Source organism: Pithys albifrons, chromosome 7, assembly GCF_047495875.1.
Source record: "Pithys albifrons albifrons isolate INPA30051 chromosome 7, PitAlb_v1, whole genome shotgun sequence".
NCBI classification, from domain to species: Eukaryota; Metazoa; Chordata; class Aves; order Passeriformes; family Thamnophilidae; genus Pithys; species Pithys albifrons.
In genome coordinates this window covers 42,853,060-42,876,402 of record NC_092464.1, presented here as the reverse complement: position 1 = coordinate 42,876,402, position 23,343 = coordinate 42,853,060, and the positions used below count along the sequence as shown (strand labels likewise).

General features: G+C 39.2%; 1 protein-coding gene across 4 annotated transcripts in view; it reads left to right on the top strand.

The window, feature by feature from the left end:
• Window positions 1-23,343, top strand: part of SNRK (SNF related kinase) — a 42,803-nt gene that overhangs the window by 3,945 nt on the left and 15,515 nt on the right. For 3 of the 4 annotated variants that reach the window (XM_071561160.1, XM_071561163.1, XM_071561162.1), the window contains exons 2-3: window positions 7,220-7,319; window positions 8,659-9,352. In XM_071561160.1, the coding sequence (XP_071417261.1) occupies window positions 8,764-9,352 (589 nt within the window). In that variant the 5' untranslated portion in view covers window positions 7,220-7,319; window positions 8,659-8,763. Of the gene's footprint in view, window positions 1-6,108; window positions 6,446-7,219; window positions 7,320-8,658; window positions 9,353-23,343 lie in introns of those variants that run through there. The other variant, XM_071561161.1, reaches the window with a different exon arrangement.

Genomic DNA, 23,343 nt, shown 5'->3' with positions numbered 1-23,343 from the left:
GCAAAGATGTACGTGTTAAAACAGTGGTAACGTTGAAATGTTGCACCACACTGAAACGTTCATTGATTACTGGCAGAATGTTTAGAATTCCTGTTAGCGATCTTGGCTGCACTGCCTGGCGTGACAGAATTATGTGGTAATATTAATAAATAGACATTTGAAAAAGGTGAAACAGTTCTGCGAATTCATGAACATGGAGGAGAAGCAACTCTTCTGAAAGAGTCCAGATTGGTGGAGTAGAAATCTGAGTTGTCTGTTCTCTGCCAAGTTCCCGCAGAAAGTTTCCTGGAAATAAAGATTTAAGGTCCTATCTAAAAGATAGTGACACCATCATGAATCACAATAATGTGACTTCTGTCTGATATGCGAAGTATTTCTTCATCAGTTTCATGTTCCTGCTTATTTTGGGGGAAGAAAAAAGGAAAATGTGATGGCATTTAGAGTATAAAGTTTTCAAGAATCTACTTGGATACTTCTTATCAAGTTTGGAAAAGTATAATTTTGGGCAAGGGAGCCCAGCCTGCCTGAGTTATCTCTGTTCTGATGGGATGGTTGGCTGGAACACCGGGCCTTGATTGGTTCGGTTTGTGAATGGCTGTACCCGACAGATCCATGCCAGCTTTCTGCAGTACAGGAGAGGTTTTTCATAATTGCAATTGAAACTAATTTGTGTTGTGACATCACAGGATCTGAATAAAGTTTTACAACTGATTTACAGATACAAAAAGAAAGTACTAGCAGATATCACAAAACTTGGAGCAAATCCTTTTAAAAGATGTTATCACTATTATGCAGAAGATATTTTATGAGACGTGGCTATGTGGGAACATTTCATATTTTTCTTATCCTATACAATAATATTTTAGGAGCAACTTTAGAGCTTAAGAGCTGAATTGCTGAAGCATCTGGTTTGTGAACAGGGTAGTAGTTTGTAGTATTTTTATATATATTTTTTAAGCTACATAGTGGACTTTGAGGGTAGGCATGAGAGGAGAACAGCAAACATGAATTTAATTGCTTTTGGAGCTGTGACTGGTGAGAGGACCTTAAATGGTGTAAAGCTACTGCCGAGCTCTTAAATCCATAGGGCAGCTTGTATTTGTCTTGTGTAATCCCTCCTCTCAGAAATGGAAAGTACCTTGTGAACTGTGGCCATTATCAGCATGGTTGTGAAAGTATCTTGGGCTTTTAACATATTTCACAATTGGAACCAATGCCAGTGACTGCAAGCCGTGGGCTTGTTAGTGGATCATCGTTTGGTCGCTCTTAGCACATCTGCCCTCTTACAGCTTTGGCTGCAGTCTGTGGTCACAATCCTGCTGTTACTGCTACTGTCTCGCTTTGCAGTGTGTACAGGCTTCATTGTTTGTAATTTTTTTCTCATTCACATACTTGTGAAAGAAAAAAGAAATAGACATTCTTGACTTTTAAAGTGGAGGCCCTTAAAGGGCCAGTTCAGATCCATCTTCTTTCATTTGTCTGTATTGAAGGAGATTCTCACAAAGATGCCAACTATCTGGTGGAGTTTCTACAACACAGTTCTCAAATTTTAGTTTGCTCTTTGCTGGTGTTCTGCAGACCACTGACCACAACTTTGGAAACTCATGTGGAAGAGGAAAGCTTTCAATTTCTGTGCTTCCTGTGACCGCCCTAGTCTTCAAGAAAATAGATGGTACACAGCGATCTGTAGGTCTAAAAGTCTGGAAATTCTTTCTCTGAGAAGTAAATGTGTTCTTTAATTTTTGGTATCCTGAACTGTGCATTGTATTTTTTAAGTTTTCTTTTTCTCATGTGTTGTTGTAGCTGCCTCAGAGTGTTTTGCTCTTAGAACTCAGGTCATGCAGGCTCTCATCATTTTATGTCATAAAATAACACCAGTAACTTTTCTTTCCTCTCAAGTCTATAACACTGCCCATCTTCCCTGCCCACAGCCTTTCATTTGTCCCAGAGCAATGTTTTACTAAGTTTATTCATCTGCCAAAATATTTCTGCTGCTGCCTGTTCACTGAATAATGGACCTTAGGGTTGAAGAATTCTTGGTAGCATTTTGCTTTTACTTCTGAATTCTACGAAGAGTTAAGGCTGGGCTTCAGTACCTCCAATGCCTAATGAAACACTAACACTTCACTACAGACTTCCCAGACATTTAATGACAAAACTTCATCAGTAATTGGCAGTTCTCATATCTTTACAGAGCAAAATTCTGTAGACTGTTTAAGGAATACAATAAAATTGTGCAGGTTAATTCTTCTTTTTATTTTTGGAACATAATACTACGTGATAACTCTTCATCATGATCATCATCATTTTAGGTGTAGCCATACTGGATGGTAGAGAGGTTTGCTGAATACAGCTTGACATTCTGGTAATGCAGTATGAGCTGGATGCTGATGTTGGCAATAAGGCCCAGGTGGAAAATAAGAGGTGTGTGTACACCTCGAAAAACATTTCCTGTACTGTTGTATTGTGGCACTTGCCGGGAGCAGGAGGTTTGATGGTTTTGTCATCAGTGCAAGGGAAGACACATGTGTGTGCTGCGTTGCAGTCACGCAAAGTGGAAAATAAAGCTCTAGAGGGCATTGTATGTAAGGGCTGAGTTTTAACAGAGCTGCCCCTGTGAATTGTGTCTTACGCCCCTGCCAAAAAAATGCTGCATTTCCACAGTGTTTGCCTCTAGGGCAGGTATAGATTGTCCTTTTTCCTTGAGTACATTTCACTGGTAATTGTGAAGGCTGAGGTCATAGGAAGGTGAAAGAGGAAGGTCTCTGCTGGGCTCTGATAGCTGTGTATGGCAACAAAAGAAGAATACAGGTTCTTGGGCTCTTAAGTCTCATTGAGTCTTGAATATTCAAGAAATGTTTAGTAGTAGAAGCTTAAAAACTGGAATACTCTGAAGGAGTTGAATAATGTCAAGCTCTCAGAGCATGTGGTATGCATTGAGTGTGTATGTTTTTCACATTTCACTCTTGCAGTGCCTTCTACCTGTTTCCAGTGTGTTGGCTCTGCCTTATGTAAAGGAGAAGTGACCAAAAACCCTCGGGGAAAGCAGATGACAGTGTAACAAAATCAGTGAAAAAAAGACAATGGAAGTATAACATTGTCGCGTGTAAGTAGTGGCTCATTTAGTAACAAGACAATTTTTAAAGACTCATGGCTTAGCCTGTGAGATATCTTACAATAGGATGACAGATAAAAGTTAATAGGAAATACTGGAAAAAATATGAAAAGTTATACTTGCAGTTTGTATCCTAAATTGATATATCCTTTGGTTTGCTCTCAGATTCTAATTATTTGTACAGATTGCTTTCAGAGTAAAAAAATTGCTTTTGAATCTCCATGATCTATTTATGTCAAATTTGCAGTTTATTGTTTCTAAGAACACCAACAACATAAGTATTACTCTCAGCATAGAGTTAGGTAGCAAATAAATAATTGGTATAGATGCTGTTACTCATATGAGACAAAAGAGCAAAAGGACAAACAGGGTAAAACTTCTTTAATGTATCTGGTGGGTGTGTGTAATTTGTGCATCCACTGAACTGCTCATTCTCAACTCCTGTTACAGAAAATGAAAGCGTGTGTTTTAAGAAGTGATTCATTTGATGTATTTGTCTCTCTGCTTTCGGGTGCAGTTGGTTTTATCATAGACTCTTATCTGTGTTGACTGAACCTCCATTTATCATGAAGGGAGACAGGAATGGTTCGCTGTCTGTGGATGGAGGAGTCCCAGTGAAGATTACTGGAGCTTTCATGTCTGTTAGCCTGATAATGCAGGGAAGCCTTTGCAGTGATAGTGTTTCAACATTTTGTTTAAATGGGGTCTTGAACCTTCATTTTCTGAAGTAAGAAGCTGATACACACATTAAGGTAAGATGAGCTAGGCTGGTCTGATGTGCAGTGTAAAATCTAATGAGACTTTCTGAAAGGGGTGAATTGCTTAAAGAGAAACGAGTGTCTCTGGAACATGCTGCTGTTCTAAACAGATCTATTCATCCCTTTTTAAAAGTGGTTGAATCACAATACTGTTGTTAAGCTTCCTAATAGGATGCATGTGATACTACAAAACAGCTTCTGCAGATCTCCATTACAGTGACTGTTTGCAATATTTTATGGGATAGTTTATATGAGCTTCTATGGGAGGAAGGATCTGTTCTGAATTTATGTACTGGTAAATGTCTACATTGCATGAAAGGACTATTGGGGGCACAGCTGAGCTCTGGTATTGTTCAGGAAAACAGTATTTTTGAAACCATAATTAGCCTCATGGATTGAATGCCACTAATGGTTACTGAATTCATCAACTGGACAGCTCAGTGCTGAAAAGTGAACTGATCAGGGCCTTGAGGTGAATATGAATGAAAAGACAGGTAAATATTTTCTGTGATATAACTGTCTCTCAAATGCTTTTGATCAGGCTGTAGTTTGGCTTGCTGGTAAAGTGTGACTGGTGGAGAGTTTGCTTATCATGTGCTTTAGTCTGAAGCTCCTTCATTTGGTAAGGATGTTCAAGAGGTCACATAGGAAACTGGATTACTGAAGTGATCCATTGTTGAGAATAATCCTGTTTTGGAGGGTGATGGTAAATCTGGAAGTTTTGGGTGGTTTCATCTGTAGTTGGCCCCAAAATTTTCACTGTTGTAACTGAGGAGACAATAGCAAAGAAAAGGTCTCAAAGAGGCTTCAGCTTGAAAGCTCTTAGTTGATCCTTAAGTACTTTCAAAGCTCTGCTTTTTTACTCTGGAGAGAAACTGAGAAAAAGAAAAGTATTGGTACAGCAACTGCAATTCTTTAGATAGCATATTTGAATTGCAGTCAAGGCTTGTATCTATATACACTGTGACATTTTTGCATCCACTTCCTGCCACTGAGCACTTTTGGTGTGTTCAAACCATGTGTGTATGGAAGATCCTCGTGTTTAGCTGTGGGAGCTTCCTCTCTGAGGCTGTATTTTAAAACCACAGAATAAAGGGTTGGTTTTTCAGTTATTTTGGAGACTTTGTTAAACTGTTAAAGAATCTGCATTAATTTTATTACAGCTAATGGGGCCGCAGCATTAGTAAGCACAGTTTGTCCTCCGTTTGTGTAAGATCTTATGCTATTGATTACTGTCTGGTGTATTTCTCCATGGCTTAAGCAGAAGTGATTTTTGCCGGAATTCAGTTGACAGGTTGTTTATGTGTATTCTGTGATTTAGAGTTACATCACTTGTTGAGTTTGTACAAAGATGGTTGAGAATGTGCCAAGTGAACAAAATAATGAGTATAAATCTTTCCTTACTGCTGAGTGTTGCAGTTAAATTCAGACAAGTTGCATTCTGTTACATCTGGCTGGATTTGCTCTCTCCCTTTTGCTCTGCCAGGGATGGAACCTTCCTCAGTTTAAGGAAAAAAAGCTAAGTCAGAGTTGACTGAGGCTTTTTTACCTCTGTCGTCGTCTTTCTCTCTTCCTTTTAGAAAACTTTGGTTTTACCATGCACTACAAACTCTCTGCTTTGTCTGTAGGTGTTGTTTTTGAATCCAAGACTTAGCAGAAAATCTCTCTTAAAGCCACATCTTCTCCTCGGGGAGAAAAGGTGTTTGGTGATATAGGCCAAATTGGTAGGATGTGATGAGTTTGTGCTAATAGGGGTGTAAATCTTGAGGTTTGGCGTAACATTCAAGAAAGAAATGGTCCACAAAACCATGAGCCATGGAGTTTTTATTGTGGCTAACTTTAGTTGCATGGGGAATGGCCTTCTGTGTATTGACAATTTGGGGGGGGTTGTTTTTTTCTTTTTTTTAACTTAGGAGTTAATTATTTTAATTAGTTTAGCAGAAAGTATCAAGCATAGGATAGCATAATGGGTAAAATAGATTTTTAGGGACGGGATGATGTCCTAGTGACAATTTAAAAAAGTGGTCTTTGTGTGCTCTTTTTTTTCGTTAGTTTCTTTAATGAAGAAGCAGTGAGGAGTCAGGTTAGCATGATGTGGAGACAGCAGTACTATGAAGTGTGCTTGTGTGGAGTGTTTGGGGGTTTTGTTTGGTTGGTTTTTAAAATTCTGGCAATCTCTTTAAGATTAGGCTTCTGGTGTCTCACAGCTCTGTGGGTACTGCTGGTTATATCCCCTGTTGCTTCATGCAGTTTAAGGTTGGGTGGTTTGTGTGTGTACATGGACTGTTCTTCATTAGTTGTGTTTTGGGGATTAGGTCAGTATGATGGAATATTGACAATTGTTGGAAGGCATTGCATGAAAACGATGTCTGTGCACAGTAGTCGTAGTGAACCACCTCAAATTGGCCTAAGAAAGTAGAATAAGACAAAGCAGAAAATGTGTGGAGAAAGGTGAGAAGAATGTTAAAGCCTGTGGAATAACCTGCAGAAGGAGTAACAGGGTAGAACTCGAACAGGTTCGAACCGAAGCTGGAAAGGGAGGAAGCTGAAGCTGTGACTTGCTTGAGCCAAGGTAAATGGAGTGTGATAGTTCCTGTTTTGGAACAACTGAATGAGAAGATGCCCAAATTATCAGGAGATTTAAAAACAAACAAGAGGAAGTGGTTCTTCTCACAGTTAAGCTGTTGAACTCTGTTGCAGTATGTTCTTGATGCTAAAAATTCGCATGCTTTAATAAAGTCCCTGCCCAGTTTCACAGGGAGGGGTGTGGTGGAGTCCATCAAGTGCTATTAAACACAAAGCCACTGCTCTCAGATGTAAAGAAGTTTGTGAATCTCTTAAAGAGAGGTTCATTGTTTATTGTTACATTTGTCACTGTGCTGTGTTCCTCCCTGTGTGTCCCCTAATGGTTACTTACCACCTAGGGGAGCGCCCGTAGGGGAGTGTTGGGCACGGGCATTTGATGTAAGGTGCTGTGCTTTAATTTAGTTTTGTGCTTTTTTCAATTAGAATAGGATGGCATTAAATGGGAATAGTAGGGGAGACTTTGCAAGAGCAGCATTATGGGGACCATTGGGAAGCAGATATGCCAACCTGAATTCTGATACTATGGCATCTCCTAGTGAAGGGGAGTGGTTTCCAGAAGGGCATGTGAAATGTAGTGCTCAGTAGCCCAATGAAAGGGTCCATAGAGCAACACAACACAGTGAGGGTTGTTAAAGCTTGATTACTATCTGTAAAGAAACATAAAACCCCAAGCCTCAGTGTTTACATGCTTGTCACACTTCTGTTCCTCGTCTGGCTTATGAAGTTTTGGAAGTTGATTGACTTTGTTCAAATTTTACAGGTGTGGAGGTATCAGCCTGAATTCCCATGGACTTTGTGGAAGCAGACAGCTGGATAGCAGAGAGGTTATACCCATGGCTCCAGCTGAGAGAAGCAGTAAGGTGAGCTTGTTAAACATCAGAGAATCCTCATAGGACCCCCAACCTTGTAATTGAATTCATACGAAACCAGATTCATTAGTTTCACTGTGAAATAACTTGTTTAGCAGGGAGTGTTTTTAATCTAGTGCTTACATTTTGACTTGGGAATAACTAATGTAAGGAATGGTCTGTTTGCCAGCTTCCTTTTCAGAGAGTTTCCTTTTGAAGTTCAGTTTTGAAACTGTGAAAATACATTCTAAAGAGCTATGTTTTCTGTATTTTATATAGACTTGGCAATGAGCCACCTGATTTTCATATTTCTACTTCCTTTGCACTCACAGTTGGAGAAATGCTTTTTGATAGCTACAGTTTTTCATTTAAACCTCAATCTAAGTTTTAACGATGCAGGAAAAGTTTATGGGAAGTTTTGTATGTGGAAAAAAAATGGCAGTGGGGATAGAAGACCTTCAAAACCAGTTTTGAATATGAATGCTTTATAAGTTTGGTCTTGTTTGCTTAAATGCCTAATTATCTGGTAAGCGGGAGTTCAGCACATAAAAGCTGAACTCTGAGTTTTCTCCCCTTTCTTCCCACTCTTCTTCCCCTTTCCCTGACTCATTCCCAGGACTGCAGAACATATGCAACCTACATGCAAACTTTGTGTCACCAGTTTTTGTGACTTCAGTCAAAATATTTAAGACATTTTATTTAACACTAAGAGTACATTGAACTCAAATGTTTGAGTTCAGCCTGTAAAGCTTCATTTGTTGTAATTACAGTACTGATTGATAATGGTCAAATTAATGAGAGTAACAAAATTAAGTATCATATGTCCCTCTGAGCCTGTTAAACAGGAAGCTGTTAAAGGGGAGAAGGTGGTAAGTCCAAAGTCACCCATCAGAACTTTATATTAGAGCTGTTTCATGTGCAATATGGAATATGCCAACAGTAAGATAAATCAAGTGTGCTTGTGTTGCCATTATTCTGTACTGCCCAGCTGATTGCTAATGGAGCTGGAAAACTTACAGATTTCAGCTTTGCCAGTTTTGACAGTCCTTATAGTACTGATTTCCTCAAGTGCTGCTTGCAAGGATTCTGAGTCAAGGCAATTAAGGCCACTGAGCCTGAGAGAAATTTTCATTCTTGTAGTGTTTAAAAGCACTTTCTTCAAGCATACTGATAATGTCATGTCAGAAATCTGCCAGTTAGCCTGGCATGGCTTATCAAACCCTTTTCAAAAACTCCTGAAGAATGTAATAAATAATCTGTAGTAACGTGCTAATGTAACTTCAGGTTAATTACACTATCATAATTTTGCTTCCTTTTATACAAATACGTAACCTTGTCTTTTTGTTTTTAGGTGTGCTTGGCGGTGATGATGGACTATTTATTTGCATCAGATACTCTTGTATGAAAATACCACGTTTCCAAAGAGCTTAAATATTATTTCATCTTCTGAAACAGAATGGCAGGCTTCAAACGAGGATATGATGGAAAAATTGCAGGATTGTATGACTTGGATAAAACTTTGGGCAGAGGCCATTTTGCTGTGGTCAAACTCGCTCGGCATGTCTTTACAGGTGAAAAAGTAGCAGTGAAGGTAATTGACAAGACCAAACTGGACACTCTTGCCACTGGCCATCTTTTCCAAGAAGTGAGGTGCATGAAACTAGTGCAGCATCCCAACATCGTGCGGCTGTATGAAGTGATTGACACCCAGACCAAGCTTTATCTAATCTTGGAGTTGGGGGATGGTGGAGATATGTTTGATTACATCATGAAACATGAAGAAGGTCTGAATGAAGATCTGGCAAAAAAATACTTTGCTCAAATAGTTCATGCTATATCCTACTGCCATAAACTGCATGTAGTTCACAGAGACTTGAAACCAGAGAATGTGGTCTTCTTTGAAAAACAGGGACTTGTGAAATTGACTGATTTTGGCTTCAGCAACAAATTTCAGCCTGGAAAGAAGCTCACCACAAGCTGTGGATCTCTTGCATATTCTGCTCCTGAAATTTTACTTGGGGATGAATATGATGCACCAGCAGTTGGTATGTTCTCTTTGAATTCAACCCATAATTTGTGAACTCAAGTACCATGATGTTGTTGTACCTCTTTGTTTTCTGTTTCAAGGTAGTGCCATATGTGGAAGCCAACTAATTGGCAAGAAATAATATAACCTGGATGAGCTATGGATGAGTTAATGCTGTTTGAAGGAGACACTCAAACATCCTCAAAAAAGCTTAGAAGTTCTTTCTTTATGAAATCATGCAATTGTATCCATTGTAATTATGTTTTCTGTTAATGTGGATGACAAATACTGGATTTTTGTACATACTTTGTTAGAGAACTCACCTTCTTTTTGGAAAAGTGCCTGTTTTAAAACTTACTTTTAACATGACCCCACACCCCTTGCAAAAAAACCCAACCACCAGTGATTTTCTTTGCTCAGTTCAGTCACAAGCCATCGGTGCAGTGGCCTTGTGAGCCCAGGCCACTTACATGTTCTGCTGCAAGGTGGGAGGCACCATTTGTACTAACTCTGGTGCCAGAGGAGAAAACAGGGAGTTAAAGAAAGCTTCAACTCCCTCTTCCCCCTTTTTGTCTGAGCTGAAAGTAGGGGATGAGTTTCCAGTTGCTCCCAATTGTCTCAAATGTAAGAGAATGGTAAATGAGCCTGTGTGTTTGTAGCTGGAAAGTGGAGTGTGCAGGACAGACTACGACAGATAATTCTCTTACTGTCTCTCTTAGGGCTACTGCATATTCTGTTAGAAGTAATTTAGAGGTCTTTTTACAATAGCTGTTAACATTGATAGAGACACTGAGTATTGTCCTGTCTCACACAGATCTGTTAGTTGAGGTACAACTCATTTCTCCAACAGATTCAGGTAAGCAGACTTCCAAATGGTGCTCCAAAAATAGGTTCTAGTAGTCAACATGCGTCTTGTTCTTATTTGCTCAGTGTCTTAATACTTTTACTGTCTTGATAGCACCTGTTGGGACTCTGTATATGGCTGTGTATGTTTTTACTGTGTTTTACAGCAGGGACTGTAGTCATGGTTTAAATTAAGACTGAGTTGTCCAGGTTTTGCTAATTTATCTGAGGTAAACAATGACCCAGTTTTGTATGCTGACAGGCACACTGTTGAACTACATTTTTTGCATTATTTTTAATATAAATATGTTTAGCTACTAGATCTTATGGTCTTGGCCTAAACATTTGAATGACGCTTAATGGCCTTGAATAAGTATTGTGCTCTGGGTTTTCTGGACTTGAAAGTACTTTCTCAAGTGTGCTATAATTAGCAATTTTGGATCTGTGTTACTTGTGGGTTTGCAAATCTATGCTGATGATACAGTGATGCTTTGAAAAATTATTTCTATTTAGAGTCAGATGTTTTAGGTGAGTTGGTTCTGGTTTTATTGGTGGCAAATGAGAGCTCCTCACTCCAGAGTTCTTCTGTGTCTCTGAGAATTTCCCGAAGCATGAGTGTCACCAATTGCAGTGGCCTCCCAAACTAGATGGAAAAGTGCATTTGTTAAATATTCTGTACAGTGTCTTATGTGAATCATTTCTTGGAAAATGGAATAGCAGTCAAATTTTGGAGGATGAGCAAAAAATGAAGCTTTGATATTGCTGCCCATCTAAAGATGCTTGGAAGAAAGGTGGTGCATGGGGATTAATGGGGGAGAGGTAATGAGGAGCATTATGATCAGGTGGTTCAAACTGAATTTTGTGGTTAACAAAGTGTGCTTTGGACCTCTAAATGATAAATGTAATAATGTTTATTGGAGGACTTTGTAAGCAAGTGGGTGAGTAAACCTCTGAGTGGTACTAAAAGGAAATTTTGAATGAATTCATAGAGGAGAAGGTCTTGCTTACATAGAATGGATTGATGTGAACAGTAGAAAAATTACCCAAAAATGAAATTCTTCTCACTTATGTCTAAGGATGCCAGTTAAGTTCCATTTCTGAGAATACTTAAATACACATTAGGGGTTGTTTTTGCTTATTCCCCAGGATGCTGCCTCAGTTAATGGATACTGAGAACTTCTGTCCTCCTTGACCGATTGCAGTGCTTGAATCATTGTAGTGCCGTATTTTTCATCACTTTGTGGTGCACTATAAAATCTTTATAAAGGAATGTCAGCACAATAATTAACAGAATAAAAATACCAAAGTTTACTGCAAGATGCCAATAAGATGATGACATTGAAGGCTCTGGATTTTTCTTTTCTAACTATGGGTAAAAAAGATAAACTATATTTCGGAATACAATTTATTTGTGTTTTAAATGCAAAAATGGTGGGGAAAAAAATAAAATTAGGGCCTCTTTCACCCAAATGGAGTCTTAAATGTAGAATCTTAAAAGAACATATGTTTAGGAAATTTATCACTAATGATATAATTATATAACTAAGGAATTGGCTTCTGAAAAACTTTCTTAACCTTGAAAGACGGGAGGAGGTCATACCTGTGGCCTAGAAGGATGTATAAATTCAGAAGTAGACATTTTCAAAAAGAAGTTACATCAGCTGCACTTTGCTGCCAGTAATGTGCCAGGTGTGTATATGTAGCTTGAAACAGTGGTGGAGTGCTGTGAACTCATCCAGCTGTTGGCTGAATGGGGCTATTCATGTTGCAATAATAGTGACTGACAATGGCAAAGATTTCTTTCCCAGTCAGGGTGAAATTACGTTAGAGCTGAACCAATCTAAAAACTCATCCCTTAGCAGAAAGCAGGTCATGCTTTCCCCAGTGCAACTGCATGGTCCTGGTGCTCACTGGAACACCAACTTGACCACTTGAAAGCCAACTCAGTTTACTAAAATAACAAGTTGAAATGGATTCCCTGCTTACATGCTGGGCACAGGAAGGGACACTTGCATTCATTATAATATTTTTATAACCCCACACCAGTTTATATTTATGCAAAATTGTTGTTGCAAAATAAGTGCAAAAAAAAAACAACTGATCAAGCTGTATGATGAGTTTTTCTGCCAAAGACCTTTGCCATAAAAATGACTTTTCTGATCTCTTGTTAATGATGTTAGAATGAGTATATAAAGGAAAAGACTTTCCATTTTCTTTGTACAAAAAGCTGAAATATTTAGGGCAAGTCTTTTATTAAGTTATATGCTTAATAAATACAATGGAAAAAGCTTGCTTTATGAAAACATAACTTTCAGCTAGTTTAGGGATTAATCTGCCCTTTGTGATGCCACTTGAAAGTTTTCACACTTGAAAAGAGCCTGGTTAATTTGGGTCTCTCATTTCCTTTTGTATTTAAAGCTGTAGTTATAATGATGCAAGAGGAGTATTGGGCAATGACTGTGTGTTCCCAGGGCTTTTCAAAAAGCTAAGTGAGTTAGATAATGAGAGTTTCACGTGTTTTTTCATACTTAATTAAAATTTGTTCTAGTCAGAGGAAAGTGAGAGGACTGTTGTTAGACATAAAGTTCATTTCATGAATCAAATGGATGTATTATTTTTGCTCAGTTTGGTCTAGAGCAGGACTGTGATCCAGTGAACTCCAGCAGTATTCAGAAGTGGATAACTTAGAGGAGGAAGAATAAAGCATGTTCTGGTAGTACTTCTCTTTTGCTTTACCAGCCTCAGCAGGGATTGGAGCATTAAATAAATAGAAATCACCTCTTTCCTAGGTGATAAAAATTAATTGGAAATTTACAGATTAGTTGATTCTTTCAGAGGAGAGCAAGTTCTATTTTAACTGCTTGGCATCTCTACAAAGTGAAGTGCTATGTAGGCTACAGTGATTCTGGAAGGCATAAACATTTCTGATAGCTTTATGTTGTAGTAGAGTATTCTGTGCCTGATTTTGTCGATGCATGGAAACATTTGCAGAGGAAATTCATTCTTCTGGGGATGAAAAATGGGCAAATTCAGGTCGTAAGATTGGGATTTTGTACATTTAGCACAGTTGAGCACAGGCCTTGAGAATGGTACTGTAATGCACAAATCACATTGTTACCATCACAGTTACTTAACATGCAGCCTGTCATCACAGCAACACAATGAGAGTGGTGGGAAGATGTTCCTCGGAAAAAACTAACCTGAGTGTTGAGGTTACTGTAGCTCCATGCTATTCAGCTGGCAGTTTGTGTAGCCCAAATCCAGCTTGCTGCTTCCTTGGAAGTTGCAGACAACACCCATTGCTTTAGTAACTAGATGCTGCCTTTCTTGCACGACTCAGAGCTGGATGTCTTCTGTCAATATGATAAAACAATATATGTATTAATTATGTAGTCATACATTTTTCAGAATTAAAGGAAAGAGAGATTAGGCTTTTTTAAACATACCTTTTGCTGTCCTGAGCTGATGATATACTTATTTTAGACCCACTTTGTGTCTGTTGAAATGATACTAAATTCTTTTGTTGTTGGTTTTTATGGTGTTTTGGTTTTTGCATCAAGCATTTGCAAGGGCTTCTTATTTGTATATGGTGTTGCTGGAGTGTGTTTGGTCTTTCAGAGCTTCAGCCACGCCCAGCAGCCCCAGTGACCCTGTCAGGCCTTTGTGGAGCTAGTTCTGATGTTTCTTGTTGTGTATAACACTTTATTCACAAACTGAATTACTAAGCATAATGGCCAGTGGCCATATACAGTAACCTTTTACACTACAAAAATACTGAATACAAGACTGGAGTTAATAAGGTAAGTGCCAACCACGTACAGTATTGAATAATTGAGCATACCTGGCGGCATTAGCAAATCTGACAGAAATGAAAAGCAAGAGTTCCTGCAAAAGCTGTTCTCTGCTTGTTTTGAAAATCTCCTTTTTTGATGTTGTATTGCAACACTTCTCAAGATTTGTAGTTAGATACATGATGGAATGAGCTCGAGCCTGTGAGGGCACAGAAAGCTCCGGGTGTAACGCTCAGGTGTCTCCAGGGCTTCCCCTTCTGTGCTGCTCGTGTCAGTGCAGAGCTGTCCCTCCTCAGGGGCTTTGCTGCTTATGTGTGGCATGGCTGGCCATTTGATGAACTGATTTTTATCAGCTAACTCGACAGAAAATCGTTAGAAAGCCAAAAGCTGATGGAAAGTCTGTTCTCTGGAGGCTTAAGTTGTGTGAGGTGAGCAGAGCTGTTTGTTCCCTCGGCACTGAGCACAAGAGCTGGTGGAAGGGAGGTGAAGGGAGCGCAGCTTGGACAGAATTCTGTGGGAGGGTGGGAGGACCTGCCTCTCTTTTGTGTTAGCAAGTTTAGGTTAGATCAGCTTTGCCAGGGTAACTTTTTCTGGTAACTCATTTGACTGAAATTCATTAAGTATTGTCATTGCCAGTGCGTTTGTAAAATATTGTGCTTGTTCTATCAGCTTTAGAAGCTTTTTGAAGCAAACCAGAAAGAATTGGTGTACCAGGTGTGTTTCTGTCCTGCTCTCTCATCCTGTGTACTTGATTTCCCCCTGCGGTGCTGTGTATCTCATGCTGCTGAATAAAAGAGTAAAATTTGAAAAATTATCAGAAATTAACTTTTTATACCTTTTTAGAAGGGGCAAGTGGAAGTAATTGGTTGTAGAACACTTGTAGAAAGTGACAGTCTTGAGGATATTCATGACATGTTACCAAAGAATTTATGTTCTGTGGCAATTTGTATGTAGGTAGTAAAATTTATTTTTAGTGAAAGGGGAGTTCAATTTTCATGCAGTATCCTTTGATTCCCTTCCCCTGCCCCCCCCAGCCCCCCCATCTAATTGCTCTGTTGACAAGAAAATATTTTCAATGCCTCAAATTGGGGGTGTTATGCTGCAAGTATTGGAACCTTTTATTCAGAAGTGAAGCTGTGATGTGATGGGGCTGCAGTTAACAGTGGGAGTTTGTGGTCCTGATAACGTCTCAATAAATCTGCACAAGCTGATATTTATGAATTATAATTTATGTTCCTTTCTGCACTACTTTATGCAAAAGTTTTAATGCATTCACCAGTGCTGGTGAAGCAAAGAACAATTTATCCAGGTGAAACTAGAGAAGAGAAGCTGTCGGGATAGTCTTCACTTACTGCCACATCAGCTAAACTGTAACTCAGGTATAGTGTTATTTCTCAGCCATCTTGCTGTGTTCATGGGACAACTGTTTTCATAGTATTTCAAACTGCTGTTATGGAGCAAGATTTCATTATGATGAATACATCTCTGCAGCCAGGAAGCCTAATTTCCTGCATCTTTCAGACAAATATTCAGATTAATTATGTTCAGCCCATGGCTGACTAATTTGGCAGCACAACCTCAATCAGTGGTGTCCTACCCAGTTATGCACCAGATGCCCAAGTGTTGCATTCATGTGTAAAGCTGTACTAAGATGTTAATTTTTATAAATAAAGTACATTGTACAGCTAGAACCTATAGGAAAAGGTAGTCAATCAGAAAATAAAATTTTTGAGATACCAGGAGCAAATTGTATTTACATACCAAAAAAAGACCAAAATCCTTGCAGTGAAACATGTTCATAAGCTGTATGTGCTGTATAGACTTTGCTATATCCAGTGATTTTGAGAACATGTTTTATATAGAAAAAAGCTTCCTTCTATATTTAACCAATTAATATTGTTTTATATCCTGGCTAGTTATTTTCTGGATGAATAGTATGGAAATTCACGCAGATGATGTTGGTTTTGTTTGTTTTTTTAATAAAGATTCAGTAACTTTTTGTGGCTAAATGACAGGAACCAAAGGAGATAGAATACATTTCTAAATGCAGTATTGATGAGTTGAAGTCAAACAGGCTATTCTGGAAGGAAAGCAGTGGCAGACCTTTCAATGGTGGTGGTTTTTGTTAAAATATCCTTACCAAAATTTGAGATGCAGTAGTTACTAGAAAACAAAAGAACTGATTGTATTTCAATAGTTTTATTCAACCAGCAATACCCAGGCTATTGACTTCAGGGAAAAATCATGAATTCACAGAATAGTTTTGGCTGGAAAGGACCTTAAAGGCCACGTATGTCCAACCCCCTGCCATGGACAGGGACACCTTCCACCAGACCAGGCTGCTCAAAGCCCCATCCAGCCTGGCCTTGAACACTTCCAAAGATGGAGCATTCTGGCCTTCTGAGGCATTCCAGTGCCTCACCACCCTTGTAGTGAAGAATTTATTCCTAATACCTAATCTAAACCTGCCTTCTTTCAGTTCAAAGCCATTCCCCCTTCTCCTGTCACTACATGCCCTTGTACAAAGTGCCTCTCCAGCTCTCTCTTAGCCCCCTTTAGGTGCTGGAAGGAGCTCTGAGACCTACCTGGAGCCTTCCCTTCTCCAGGCTGAGCAGCCTCAGCTCTCTCAGCCTGTCTCCATGGCAGAGGTGCTCCAGCCTTGGGACCATTTCCTGCCCCAGCAGGTCGGTGTCCTTGTGGTGAGGCCTCCAGAGTACTGGGAGGAGTTGCCGGATTGAATGAAAATAAGAATGGTTTCCAAGGATAAGACTCGTTACGATGATCATGTGCTAGTCAAATAAAATAACTTACATAGAACAGACTGTTTTGCCAGACAGATGAGCTAATTAGGAAAATAATTTGCTCAATGCCATTTGCTATTTATGCTCTTTTTTGGAGGGTGGAGGGAAGGAAAAGATTTCTCCTAATTCTCTTCTCTATCTCCTAATAGTAATATTGATTGGATTTGTGGTGCTTTAAAACAAAGGAAAAACCCAGTTCTGCATGTTAATTTTGAAAATACTAGCCTTGATTGTGGATGTTCTCTTCCTGAGCCTTCTGCAATGGAAAAATTAATTATATTTTACAAAGACAAAAAAAAAGTTGAATTAGCAGATGGTAGCATCTCTGAGAGCTAGAAAGGTCAGTACACAAGTTTATTCAAAGCCTTTTTCATTAAAAATTAAAGAATGAAAGAATAGTTCAATCAGCTAAAAATTGGGTATCTGAAAAAGTAACCTTTGTTCTTTATCTACACTTCAGATTTTACACCTGGCCCAGTTTGAGAATATTCCAGCTTTGTCAGCAGTCTTTGCACGTGGCAGTGTAAAAAGACTTGTGATACACAGAAATGCTGAAATCATTAACACAGTTACTCTGTGCTGTCTTGCTACTGACTTTTTATGCCAGGGATACAGCTTTAAAGCTTTTTGGCTTACACAAGGGTAAATATACTTTTCTTATTTCCTTTTGAAGCACAAGTATATCAACAAGCACCATTCAAACAATTCAGTACTATGAGACCACCTTTTATCTTCTGTACTGTAATTTTTCATAACTATTTCTAGTAGAAGCTTCATTTTCTGCAATGTTTCACTTCTCATATGTATTTTTACTCTTAAACTGTGTTTTGGTTCTTCAGACAATTATGTGAAGCTGTGCTATAAATGTGAGTTTTCATTCAGTTTTCCATAGCCTATGGTGTGAACAGGAGCTTAAATTTCAGTTTCTGACAGGCATACCTGCCACTTCTCATGACTTACCAGCCTGTCCCTGCTCCTGAGCCCAAGGAACCCTGCAATTCCAATCCAAACAAAGTAGTTTGTAATGGTGTTTTTGTGTCTGAGTTCACAGGAGTAGCTGCAGGTACTGCCCAGTTACTGCCCAGCCCTGAAGATGCCCAGAGTGCAGAGACGGAGATGATCTCTGCAGAGGTTTCCTATTTAGCTCTGCATAAAAGAACTTGATAATGAAGTGCTGATGTACTGACTCTTCCCAGGCTTGTATTCTCCAAGTTTCTTCTACAAAACTGCTCTGAAGAGATTGTGGCAGTGGTGTTGACATTCTCTTTAACACCTTAACACAGTGGTTACAGTAACTGCCCATGATCGTGGAAATTGGGGTCCATTTCCATCCTTCATTTCTCCACAGTCTCTTGATACTTCTGTAGTGGGAAAATAAACGTGTAAAAGTTTCTGTCATCTCCATAAATGTTGATTTGTTTCCTTTTCCCTTAAGTGCCTTCTAGTAGAAGATAACTATAATGTTCAGCTGTTACAGGCAAAGAGAAATATAGAACCTGGATAAACTTACTCAATATTACAAGTCATGTCTGAGGAATTAGACTTTCTGTAGAAAGATCCATCTTCTCAGCTGCGCGATATACACTGTGTAAACTGTTAAGCAGTTCTAAACTTCAGTTAGCAGGAAAACTAAAACCAAGTATTTTCCCCATCAAGGTCTGAAATAAACAATTTCAGTAAGCAGTCTCAATTTACTTTATGTGTGTTAATGCAAATGTGTCTATTCCAAAATTAGTATAGATTTTTAGCTGCTTAGACTCACAAATTCACATTGCATATACAAAGTGTGACAAGTCTCTGACTTCTGAGGAACAGCAGAAATTTGAGTGAATCTGAAGCTGTAATGATCCCCTGTGTCATTTAAGTGGGAACTTTCTGAAATCTGAAGTGCTTATTTTAGGAGTAGACCAGAACTGTAGAAAGCAGTGAGTGGCTGATGAAATGGTGAAGCCCAGCTTGGCGGTGAAGCAGATGCAGATGGATATCCTTTGTGCAGAGTACAAACCTGAACGTGGCAGATGTTTGACCACCCTGTGTTTAAGACAATTACGATGTAGTTTGGTTTCTATGGCAGTGACTTCATGTTATGTAAGAAAGTTGCGTATAAACAGCCCTGGTTGTCATGGTTCACAGTCCTTTCCTGATCAACATTATTTAATGGCTTAGAAAACAAAAAAAAATACTGCAGCTAGCTACAACTGCTTTTATTCTTATTTTATTCATGTTGTAGAAATGGCAATTTCAATTTAGTAGTACCCAGTTTAAAGGCTAAATTGCTTTTGAAATAGGCCTTGATTTTGGCCACTGCAGTGTAGAATTGTACCTTCCTACACCAAAATAATTTGAAGTTTTACATGTTGCATGTCAGGCCTAATTTCTACTTTTCCATCAGTTTTCTAAAGAGAACAAATTAGATGACCCTTGAAGAGAAGTAAGCAGTTTCCATAAAGCCTTCATCTGCTAATTGGTAATTACTGAGAGTAGTAAAAGAACTTGAAATTGTGAAAATTAAATTGTTTAAATCGGCTCCTCCAAAGGTGGGTCTGTGTAATCCTTCTCTTTGTGTTCCTTAAAGTACAGATCTCAAATCTAGAATTGGCACTGGCACCCGAGTTCTGAGCTGTGAGAAGGGAGTATGTCTCAAAGCATATGCCGAGGTGTTGCCCCCAGCCAAGGAGCTTTGTGGTCTGTGGCTTGGCTATCCAGCAGTACATTTATTACAATATCTAAAAGTTTTATCTAAAACCTAGTAACTATTTTCGAGCGTTAACACAGCACCATGGCCAATACATTATCTGTAAGTGGTGCATCAGGTGCATGGAGGAGAGACACAGCTCCGCAGAGTTCTTCACTCTGCATTGAATATTTGCATTTGACTGAAGGGGAGATTTATTTAAATCGTGCAACCCATTTAACAGGTCTCAAAAAAATAGTTTTGCTGTGCATTCAGATCATATCAGTATAGTTCTCCACTCTTTTTTTTTTTTGACTCTGAGACAGTGCCATTCAGCGGCTGGGTAAAAGTGTAGATAGATGTTGTCTGATTTGCTTTTAATTGCATATCTACAGTTTCTAATAATGTGTGGAAGCAGGAAGCTGCCTCAGCTAGGACTTTTCCCCTGAGTTAATGTAAGGTACATATGTGGAGACCTAAAGAAAAGCTTCTGTGTCTTAGAACTTTGAGTTATGTTTCTTCCTCCCTTCCCCAGTTATTAGCTAGTCTAATAAAGAGACAGTGCTGCTTTTTTTATTTTGAAGCCTTGCCTTGCCATGTCAGGCTTTTAATTCCATTGCTGCTCCAGTAACCTTCTAATCTGCTTGTGCAACTTTCTTGTCACAGGTGATGCTTCTGAGCAAATCAGAATCACTAGACCTTGACTGATACTTTCACTTGGCTTGAGTGAAAAACTCAAACTTTTGTAAATCCTGGGGATTTAGACATGAAAGATTGAGGTGCCATTGTCTGCTCTGGGGATGGATCAGTCTCCCGAGCAGGAGGTGTTCCCATTTCACCACACCTCTGTATGTGACTGGAAATCGTGTCAACAACCAAGTGTTGGTCAAAGCTGGTGATCAGTTGAGTGCAAACCACCTTCGTCATTCCTTACATTCTTTGGATCCAGAGGACAGATGATGAGTTTTTCCTTTATTAATAAGAAACACTATTAGAGCAGCACTGATAAAGACAGCACAAACCAGTATGGTAAGGAACATTCTTGTGTGTGGCTTTGTGTAAAAAATAAAACTTGGTAAATATGCACTATAATAAAATAATCTCTGATTCTCCTTTACTAAATCCTCTAAGAGAGCCACACTTAGAGTTGTTCCATCTTTCAGCCAGATGGCACTATTCTGGAAACAAGAGAATTCTCCAGAATGAACTGGGGTTATTACATGTAATGGGTGAACAAAAATGGTATATTTGAGGAGAAGGCATTTTAATTTCCTCAAGAGTTTTGTGCAGTATATTTTCTGAATTTGACTGAAAAATAGGCAGCTATTCATCTCCAGTAGAGAAAAGTGGAAAGCAGAAATACAGGATTGATTTTTGCATGTATGGGAATGTTTTAAAACTAATAAATCAGGAACAAACATCAGGATTTCTTATTTATGTACCATATAGTCATTTAACTGCTGATCTTTTAAACCTTTCAAAAAGGTGTGTTGGTATTAACTCATTATTTTGGAATATCTGCATTGAAGACTTCAGATACTAAACCTTGAATTTCAAATTGCACTGAAGACTTAGCAGACCAACATGTTTAAACTTATTTGCATGTTGGGACTACAGGTCACCTTTTTAAGTTTAGAAGAGAGATTTACAAATAACTAAGAGTTTTAACTCTTAAGTTTGTGGGTTCTTTTACAAGGAGATTATTTCCCATTTTTGGTGTTGTTACCCATCAAGATATAAATGTCTTCAAAATATGCAAAATAACAACTTTATAGCGCAAAACTGGCAGGGATTTCTGTTGTCCTGGAAACTGAGATCTGCCAGTAAAAATCCTATTTTTTATTTCATCCAGCGTTGTGTTTTGGAAAAAATGCCAATGTGTGAAGTGTTGTGGTAGGTTGGGAAGGGCAAGTTGCTGTTGTTACTGATCTTATTTTGTTTAGAAATGCACACGGCTGTTGTCTGAATAATTGTAAGTTGAAATATCAGTGAGTATTCCACTTGTTATGTACCAGTTCCATTTTTCCATTGTTTTGGCAGGATTTGTCTATTTTAAAATTGTAGAAAATTTGTTTCCTATTCTATGTCAGCTTTTTTTACTGCTTCCTTTACACTTACTATTCTTTACACTGTGTTTGGTATTAGGAGTGAAAAGTAATGGTTTTATAGCAGATGAGACAGCTCTGTGCTGGTTTAAATGGAAGTTTGGTGTGTTCATGCTGTCAACATTAGTTTAGTTCTCACTGTGCTGTCATGCTTTCAGGTTCTCAGATGGACACCCAGGATCTGCTGCTTTTCATGGGCAAAAGGAAGCACAGTTTTCCTGTTGGTGCTGCATCCTGTGAAGGTCATGTGGTGTAATCCCCTGGTCACGCAGAAACACTTGCACAATTCCCCACACGGTGTCCAGGTGGCTTTTAAACATCCCCACACCCTCTGTGGGCAGCCTGTGCCAGGCTTGGTCACCCTGCTCAGGGTGAAAAAGTGTTTCCTGATGTTCACAGGGAACACCCTGTGTAGCAGTTTGTGCCCATCGCCTCTGGTCCTGCTGCTGGATGCCCTCTCTTCTCTTATATGCATTGATAAGCTCCCCTTAAGCCTTCCCTTCTCTGAGCTGAACAGTCTCAGCTCTCTCAGCCTTTACTCCAGGAGACACACTCCAGTCCATCATCTTCATGGCCCTGCTTTGGGCTCTCTCTTGCACGGGGAAGCCCAGAGCTGGACTCAGCACTACAGGAGTGGCTTCACCAGTGCTGAGCAGAGGGGTGAGGGGTCACCCCCCTTGACCTTCTGGCAACACCCTCCTGATTGTTGCAATTGATGATTATGGTGATTCATTAAATGTGGGTTTTTTAATTTGTTTTTTTAAAGAAACACCTGTAGATTGTTGCCTGAAATGCTGGATGGCAAAGCATAGGAGTGAGCTGGGTGATCACAAAACTTTTTCAGAGTGTCAAAAACTTCTGCAAGCACCTGTGCCTGCACCTGTAACAAGGTGGCAAGTTGCAGTTGACCAGAAAGAACCTTGTTACAGGTGCTGCATCTGCCATCTGGTTGGTTGTCTTTTAGTTGCATGAGGAGTTACAGACAAGTGATTGGGTCTAGTTAAACAGTGGCATAGAAAAGGGTCAAGGGAACAGACCTTCAATTGGACAGGGCAGGACAGAACTCCTGAATGTGTTCTCTTAGTATACCTGCCAAAATCCCAGTGCTTGGCTCTGCTTCCAGGAATGAGGAGAGGCTTGATATAGTATGATATTGGAGGGCTTGTGAAGTTGTTGCTAGGGATGGCCTCTGTCTGGTGACATAGTAAATTCTGCACTGAGTGTCCCAGTGATTTTTCCATCTTCACACATAGACTAGACTTCCCTAGGCACACCAGGCTCTTGCTTCCTGGTTATTAGTGTGCCTTTCAGTTTGCTTGGGCTGCTCAGCTCTGTCCATGACACACCAAGCTGAGCCATTTTAGTCACCTTGGCTGTAGGTACAGTGAAGTTGATCCTCATCCACAGCTGTGGATTCATAATAAGGTGTGAATAAAAACCATGTAATTGTTGGTATCATCAGAATAAGTGTCTGCTATGCTGGCAGGGTAAAAAAATACACATTTTTCAGAAAAGTATAATGGTAAGCTTTGCCTGTAGTGTGTAAGAAGGAGGTGAAATGTAGTTGTTGCTGCCCTAGTGCTCTTCACTGCCAGCGTAAGAGCATCTAGATAATATGGCAATGTAAACAATTCTAAAGCATTGTTTTTAGTTTCTAACAAAACTTTTTCTGCATACATGTGATTCCCATTTAGTGTTTATTTTGTGCATTAAATAAAATGCATGATAGAATGAAATACAGTAGCAGTTCAAGGTGTGCTTGATATTTCATTAGCAAGAATTTGTTATCTATTTTT